This window comes from Aegilops tauschii, chromosome 4, assembly GCF_002575655.3.
Source record: "Aegilops tauschii subsp. strangulata cultivar AL8/78 chromosome 4, Aet v6.0, whole genome shotgun sequence".
NCBI classification, from domain to species: Eukaryota; Viridiplantae; Streptophyta; class Magnoliopsida; order Poales; family Poaceae; genus Aegilops; species Aegilops tauschii.
The window spans coordinates 355,354,989-355,362,946 of record NC_053038.3 but is presented as its reverse complement, the minus strand read 5'-3'; the positions used below and the strand labels follow the sequence as shown (position 1 = coordinate 355,362,946).

The 7,958-nt window shown below is 49.6% G+C and overlaps 2 protein-coding genes across 5 annotated transcripts; one reads left to right on the top strand and one right to left on the bottom strand.

Annotated features, from left to right (window-relative positions):
• Nucleotides 1-337: 337 nt before the first annotated feature.
• On the top strand, nucleotides 338-6,092 carry LOC109762021 (uncharacterized). Of its 4 annotated transcripts, none has more exons than XM_020320832.3 (5): nucleotides 338-747; nucleotides 1,577-1,640; nucleotides 1,739-4,159; nucleotides 4,232-4,296; nucleotides 4,432-6,092. In XM_020320832.3, exons 2-5 carry the CDS (start codon nucleotides 1,617-1,619, stop codon nucleotides 5,471-5,473), a joined length of 3,552 nt encoding a protein of 1,183 aa, XP_020176421.1. In that variant the 5' UTR covers nucleotides 338-747; nucleotides 1,577-1,616; the 3' UTR covers nucleotides 5,474-6,092. The 4 variants fall into 4 exon arrangements, with proteins under 4 accessions (XP_020176421.1, XP_020176419.1, XP_020176420.1 ...); XM_073496727.1 differs by having other exon boundaries at nucleotides 383-747; nucleotides 1,586-1,640; XM_020320830.3 differs by having other exon boundaries at nucleotides 1,739-4,296.
• A 652-nt stretch (nucleotides 6,093-6,744) lies between these two features.
• On the bottom strand, nucleotides 6,745-7,683 carry LOC109762023 (uncharacterized). Its single transcript, XM_020320833.4, has one exon. It carries the CDS (start codon nucleotides 7,591-7,593, stop codon nucleotides 6,907-6,909), a length of 687 nt encoding a protein of 228 aa, XP_020176422.3. The 5' UTR covers nucleotides 7,594-7,683; the 3' UTR covers nucleotides 6,745-6,906.
• Between the last annotated feature and the right edge of the window lie 275 nt (nucleotides 7,684-7,958).

Below are 7,958 nucleotides of genomic sequence, written 5' to 3'. Positions count from 1 at the left end.
GGCCGTAGGTAGACCCGACTGACCGACCGACCGGTGGTCACGTCCGAACCGTGCGGCACCCGTCCCATCCCGCTGCAGTCGCGCCTCCGTCGCCCTGCCCTACCCAAACCGCCTCTCCCGTCTGGATCGCGTGTGCCACCAACAAAATGCGGCCGCATAAATAAGTCACCAACAGGAACTGCCCGGCCCAGGTCGGCCTGGCCCGGTCAACGGACGGCCGAGATCGCCCCTCCTCGTCGCCACGGCCGCACGATAGGTCACCGGAGTCCAGACGGGGACTGGCCCGGGAACTTCGCGGAAGGCACGCACCACGCCCCGCCCCGCCCCGCGCCCCCAGATATGGGTTATAAAAAACAAGCCAAAGGCGGAAAGAAATACTAGTATAGTCCATCTATCATCATTATTATTCGGCGTTGGTTGCGTCTTGGTTGCGCGGAGAGGCAAGGGATCTCCATCCCTCTCGCTCTGTCAGATGAGATTGGTTGGAGTCTTGGAGAGGGACTGGTGCGGAGGAGCGAGCGAGCGAGCGAGCCACCAGGGATTTCATTTCGTCTCCGGAGGGCTGAGGCTGAGTGGGTGCCCCGTCGCCGTCGGCCTACACTGCGCGCTCTCTTTTTAATGCCCCGCCGCCGCACTCGCCTCGCCTACGCACCCTCCTCTTCTTCTACCACTACTTCTTCTCCAGCCTGCTAGCTGCTGCAGCACTGAACGGCGGCCTCTCTTCCGGAGGCTTTGAGTGATCAGCAGGTAACTTTGAAGTGAGCTTGTATTTTCTTCGTCTTATTTCGGCGGTATGAGATGTTGCTGTTGTTTGTGAGTGAGATTGGATTCGTCCTTCTAGATCGATCTTCCGCTGGGTTTCAGCGGTTACTTCGATTGTTTTCTTTTGCGGGTTAAGTGCTTGTGGTAGTTCTCTTCTCCTTGGTGAGATTCGTGAATTCCTAGTGGTGTAATGGGGGCGCTTCGCTCTCACGCAAGCGGCAAAAGCCCGTGTGAATTGCCCCAGTTTTCGGTTAGTCCTCTTGGGCGCAACACGATAGCGTGGCAGCCCAGTTCTCCGGATTCTGCTGCGCTTTTACTTTCTTTTTCCGCCGACAGTTTGTATCCAGTGTGAAATTGCTTTATGAGTTATGATTATATATGATCTTGAGATGTGCTCATCCTGTCTTATGAATCGGTAGTATTCATAAAGAAATTACTACTTCTCCTTGGAATATACCGGTAGATTTGCAGTAAGTATGCCATCGAGTTCATCATTAACACCTGGTAGATTTGCCATGCCGTCGGTCCACCATTTATCACTTGGCAGATTTGTCCGTGCCTTCTGCCCAGCCAATTCTCTGACTCGTTCTCATGAAAAAGACTTGTCGTGTCTTGGAAGCTAAAGAATTAATTTACTCTTGGTGTTGCAAATAGACAAAGGAATTTTCTCCTGTATGCTAGTAGCAGTTTCTTAGTATGATCCACCGTACCATCTGCCTGGCTATTCCCGGTTGGTATGCATTACTTGTGCCTTTCTGTACCTACTATTGTTTTCTGCCTTTTTTGGGGGGAGACTGACTTCAGTTTCTACCAGAGAAAACAGGTTATTGTCTGCCTAACTACTACACAGCAAGATGTCGGTAGCCAAGAAGGACGAGGTACTTGCAATTTCCAAATTGAATGTTAATTCTAGGTTGCTTGGATACACGTCTTTCCATTTCTATATGTACATAAATCGTGCATGTTCTGTGAGCAGGTTTGCGGTCATCCGCTTGGGCTTCGATTGGGTGAGCCGGCTGCTGGTGTTCCCATTAAGAAAAGGCCAGTTTTCTTATCCGACAAATCAGTTCCATCTGGAATGACACTCTCCATGAAGCCCCCATCTACTCCGACGGGGATGTCCGTCTCGGCTCTGGGGGCGGGCTTTAGCAACGAGCCTGTCTTGAATAGATCTAAATCGGATATTCCCAATAGATCTTTTACTCCGTCGACGAACGAGAAGAAAGGCGTGCTACTTAATGGCTCAAGCGAGATCCCCTCTCGCGGAGAGAGTGGTAGACTAGGGAGTGCTGCTCCCGTTGCCAGATCACAGAGTCACAAGTTTCTGACTTTGGATTTACAGTTAGCGTCTCGTCAGAATGTCAAAATCAACTCTAATTCCCCTGTCAAGAAAGAGAAACTAGATCAGGGGTTTTCTATATTTCCTTCAGCAAGACCTCCCAAGGATGTGCAAACAACAAGTGGCATGGAATCTTCTTCTAACGCTAGCTTGGGAAAACTATCTAATTTAGATCTTAATGTATCACTGGACCCAGTTGATCAACTTGAAGGTTTGCCTACAATGCAGGCTGGCTTTAACATACCTCATCATACAACAATTCAGCATCAGAAAGCACAGGTTCCCCCAGTGGCACCCTTTTCTTCAGTAAGCAGTCGGCTGAGTCTAAATATTGACAATACTCTGAAACAGCCGCATGCATATCAACTTCCTAATAAGAGTGTAGCAGCTGATGTTACCTTAGATTTGCAACTTAAACCACCAACCAGACCCGAGCTTGGAATAAGCTGGAAAGGCCTTGCTCCTGATCCAGAGCTAAGCCTCTCTCTGTCTGGTAATCACACAGATGAGCCTAAGGGTCTGAATGTTCCTGATGCTATATTTACATCTGAACCTGTTGAAAGAGCCAATAAGATCAGCCTGGAGGTTCCTGCACCAGTCTCTGATAAATCACCAGCTGAGAAGCTTCTGAAACCTGTGGCGTGTAATGTAAATCCTCGCACTACCATGCCACAAACAGTTTATGGAAATGTGGAGATAATGCCCAGTAATTTGGTGAAGAAAGAGCCTGGAGAACCTACAGGGCGACATATCCAGAAAAATGTAGAAAAGGCACCTCTGTTCGTCCAACAAAGTGTTGGACAGGCTAGCAGTAGTGCTGAATTTGAAAAAACTGGCAACCTAAACCGAGTGTGTGGTAAAGCTGGCTTTGATTTGTACTCTGGAAAATTTCCAAATGGTAGTGCTGTCCGCAATGGATTGGAGGTAGTGACTGATAGTGTTCCTGTACAAACTGACAAGTTGTGTGGTGTTGCTTGCACTGAGAAAGTTATCAAGCGTGAAGAAGTGACAACTGCCATCCCAAGCCCTGTGATTGCAACAGTAAGTGGTCAGTCTGAGTCATTAATTGCTAAATCACTGCATTTGGAAGGTAATGTTGCCAGCCCTGTTGCTGGATTATGTGAACCAGCTAGTCAACCCACCATTTCTGCTTCGGGACCTGCAAGCTGTAATCCTGTTAAAGCTACTACTGATTGTAAACCAGCAGTTAATCAGATTCGTGCTCGCAAAAATGTGGCCCGGAAGCCTTGTGATGTATCCCGAAGTTCCTCCAACCCTACAGCTGAATCTTTGGTTTTCAATTCTCTGCACCGTGCTGTACTTGATGGTATGTCCCAAGGAAGTGCTTCAATGGACTTTTCAGAGGATGGTGATAATGCTGTTTCACAGCTGCCTACTACCAATAAGCCTCATGTTGAGTCATTGGGTAATAGTCAAATTACTGAGCTTAATAACTTAATCACAGAGCCGCGGAAAGAAGGTGATAGTAATATGCATCATGACTGTTTGTCCGTGACAAATAAGGTTCACATTCAGGGCACTGATGATGTGAAGCGTGTTAATACGCCAGATGTCATTGCCACTCATTCAGGTGAGGAGGAGCATGAAAGTGAGGTTTCTGTTAATGGGAAAGCCAAAGACAAACAATTGTTGACATCTCATAAGAATTCCCCACTGACTAATACTGACATTACCATGGAAGATGTTAAGATTTCCGCAGGTGCCAGTTCAGCAGATCTTACGAGATCACCTATTTTGGGAGCTTCAGGTTCCCATAAAATAGATTCTACGAGGCAATCTCCCAAGACATCTGATAACACTGTCGAGAAGTGTAGAATCCCAGTGATAAAATCTGAAAGGAGTCAGTCTCCTGATGGTAAGCAAGCTGCTAATTGTAGCGAGGACAATACAAAAATTGCTGCTGTAAAGAGTGAGCATGGGACAGAAAAGGAAGAGATTGCTAGAGGTTCTAATTTACAGCCAAACGATCCAGTTTTGGGTGAAGATTCACTTGTTGACGGAGCTTCGACCAGTCAACTACATAATGAATCTACAGAGGTAAAATCGACAGGTGAAAGATCAGAACACGAAAAATCCAAACCTGACTCTTGCATGACATCTTCTGTACAGAATGAAAAAGATGGACAGGTTAATGGGTCGCATTGGCGAGATGTGGCAAATGCTTATGTTAATAGGTATGATTCTTGTTATTCTTTTGTTTTCGCAGTCATGTTGTATGTAGCATGGCTGGCTTTGCCCTGTGCGTATTTATGTTTCTTGGTTTTATCCTTGACTCTTGTTACAGAAGGTTGTCTTTATTTTTTTTACAGGAATGAGAGATGGGAGAGGTTCATGCAGTCTGAGCGAGAGAACAATAGAGAGTTCCATGGTGGCAGAGACATGAACAATCAACGGAGGATGGACCCACGTTATCGTGGTCGTGGTGGTGGATATCATGGCCATCCAAGGAACTTCAGGGGTCCAAGAATGAGCGATGAGTCTGAAATTGACTTCGAAGATGAACCTATTGTTGGCAGAAGGAGGCCACATGAAAATGACTACGGGCACTTGCACCGAACTCAGCATAGGCGGCTGCGTTCACCACCGCATCAGATGCCTGGCTGCCTCATGAGAGAAATGGAGCATGACAGATTTTCTGGGAGAGAGATTATGGACCCTAGGCTGTTGGAACACGGGCAGATGGATGATGTCCCAGATGACATGATGGAACAGAGGTTTTTCATGCCCCATCCTCATTCACAGCACACTCTAGGTGATCATGCATTTATCCACAGGGACAGCAGTCATTCACCTGGTCAAAGAAGGGGCGCCCCCGTGCATTTCCACCGGGGACGGTCCCCTGAAACCATGCAAAGATCACCACCACTAAACAGAAGTGACAGACCATACTTACCTCATCAACGCCACATACGACGCCGTGGTTCTCCATTCGACCGAGTAGGACATGACGAGAGAGGTATGCAAAGGAACATGAAGCGGTGTGGCATGCATCAAGGTGTGGAAGGTGAGACCTTTGAGCCACCTTTACATCCCGCTCAACTAGCCGAGCTACATGCAGAGGCTGAGCTTACAGAGAGAAGGAGGTTTGGGGAGAGGAGAGCGTATCGTCGATCCTTGGAACGGAGCCCCATGGGCGGCGACGAGGAGATGCTCTCGTACCACGGCGATGGCGACATCGACTTTGCCGATGGTGATGGCGGTCCACGGGAGCCTGACGGCCGTGGCTTCAGGAACAGAATGGAGCACCGAGCAAGGGGCGAGCAGGAAGATGGCTTCAGGTACCGTGGCCCTCAGGGGGGGTGCCGTGACGGCAACCCGAATGACAGTAGATCGAAGAAGAGGAGGTACTGACCTAGCAATGAATGGATGAATGAATCTGAATCTTCTACCGACTAATACATAGTGGCATTTTGATTCAGCCGTCGTCGCTTCTGTTAGCCAAATCAAGGAGTGTTTGCTGACCATACCCCCCCCCCCCCCCCCTCTCCTACATTGGTTTGTTTGTTGCGTTCTTTCTCAGGAGGTATGCTGCAGCGTAATAATATCTACAGTGATACACATGTTACACTGATGAGATGAGCGTCATCGGGTGGCTGCATCTTTGGATCCTGCTTGGTATAAGCTGAAGCTAGCAGGCGAAAACGCTTGACATTTCTTCTCGCCAAATCTTCAAACTAAACGAGAGATGGCCTGAAGCTACTTGCAGAAGTGTCTCTTTCTCTCTCTAGCTGGGCTTTACCTACTTGCACGGTATTGGTAGGGCGCCCTGTATTAAAGTGACTTGTCTTCGCTATAATTTGCCTAGTTGTTGGTCTGGAGAAGCAGATGGGATACGGTACGGTACGCATACCCACCCGGTTTGGATGTGGTTTAATTAGGACTTGTTGCTGTCTTTGGACCAGACTTTTTACCTACTGTTTATTAATGGGTGTGACCTGCACCGCCACCGGGCAATTTGCATCGAATAAAAGTCCGCAGTGTGTTTGGCATTGCCTTTTTCTTATGGAGTGGAAAAGTAAGCAGCAGCTGCTGCTGGGAATTTCTCATGATGGATGCGTTAGTCAAGTCCACCTGTGATCTGTCCATGTGGAAAAACTCTGTTGCGACGATGCGTATCATTGGCTGCGCTGCTCGCATACGACGTGCCATTGGTTGGTCGCCTGTTTAGCGCGGGCCAGGTCATGGAAATTATGCCCAGCTCTTGTGGTGGAGCTGTGGATAAGAGTAGACTACGCAGCAGGACACACAACATAATTGATGTCCCCTGCGTTGGGCAGAATATGGTCCACGTAGCAAACGCAGTCTCGGACGAGGACCAACGGCAGCGGTTTGTTGTTTGGCTCCACTTTTGTCCATTTCGTGGAAATTCTCCTGTTTAAGACGACCCGAGAAAGAAAATCTACAAGTGCAAGTACACATCACACATCTCGGTAGCAATGCCCCCAAAATTATCTCAACAGCTAGCTACACACGGCAGCCTCAACAGAGTTTCTTCTCAACACAGTGGGGAACTTCCATCCACGAAAGAAATTCAATCTCATCTCACCTAGTAAAATGAAACAAGTGTCCCTTAAAAAAAATGAAACAATTCTGGAAGTGGAGTAAAAAAAAGGTCAGGCGACTGTAAGAAAACATTCTGTATTTTTTTTTGAACTCGCGTGGTTAAGCAATTTCAGTTTTTACAGCACAGCTCAGCTCGGCAACTCAGGAGGTTGTACGTAATAAATTACAAAATGGAAGCATCCTACCGACGAGACCAAAATCAACCAAGAAGAGCTAGTAGCTCATTCGCCGCTCGTCGGCGCCTTGGGCGGCGCCGGCGCCGGCCAGACGCTGATCCGCTCCTTCTCGTACTTGACGTACACGGTGCCGGCCGCGACGATCGTGTACACCTGCAGGAACAGCGTGGGCGCCTGGTGGTACTTCACCAGGGATTTGCCGGAGCCGAGCTCCACCAGCAGCAGCGCGGTGAGGCCCACCGTGGCCAGCAGGCCGTTGAGCCGCTCGCTGTAGGCGGTGAAGCCGAACTCCACGGGCAGGCCGAGGGCGGACCGCGGCTCCCGCAGCGGCACCGGCGGCAGCGTGACGGCGTTGGACTCGGCGGCGGCCTTCCTCTTGCGCGCCCCGGCGCTGCCCCGCTTCTTGGGCCCGACGCGGGACTTCAGCTGCAGGACGCGCTTCTCGAACTCCTCGTCGGCGGCGGGGGCGGTGGCGACCGGGGCCGGCGTCTCCGGCCCGGCGGCGGCGTCATCGCCGGAGCTTGCTCGGAGAGGCGCGTGGAGGCGGCCGTGCCAGAGCGGGGCGCGGAGGGTGGGGACGGAGAAAGGGCTGGAGAGCGGCGTCGCCATTGCTCCCTTGGGCGCATGTGTGCACCAGCACTTCATGGTCGCGCGGCTGCTTGGTTGGCTCCCGTCCTGGTTTGCCGCTGGTTTTGGATAACTTTCGGTGGTCGATGCGTGGCTCCGGTGCATGCACGGGGCCTTGAAAGCTGCCGCACGTTGCAAAATGGAAATTGTAGGCGTGTCAAGTGTTTGCTCGAGAGGAAAATCGGGGTTTGCCAAAAAAAAAGAGGGGGAAAAATTGGGAGCGAAAAGATAATAACCAGAAAATCGGTGTGTTTCTAGAATTTTTTTGGGACAAATTACAATCCTGGATGGCCACATCTTTTTTTTTAGACAAGGATGGCCACATCTAGCACAGAATTCGGGGCCGTCCGAAACTTTGATGGGTCTTCTCTTCTGGGCTGTAAGGCCTTGTACGAGGCAAAGTGTTTAGGAATGTTGATATAAATTGTCTAAAAAAGGGAATGTTGATATAACACTTCAAAAAAGAAGGA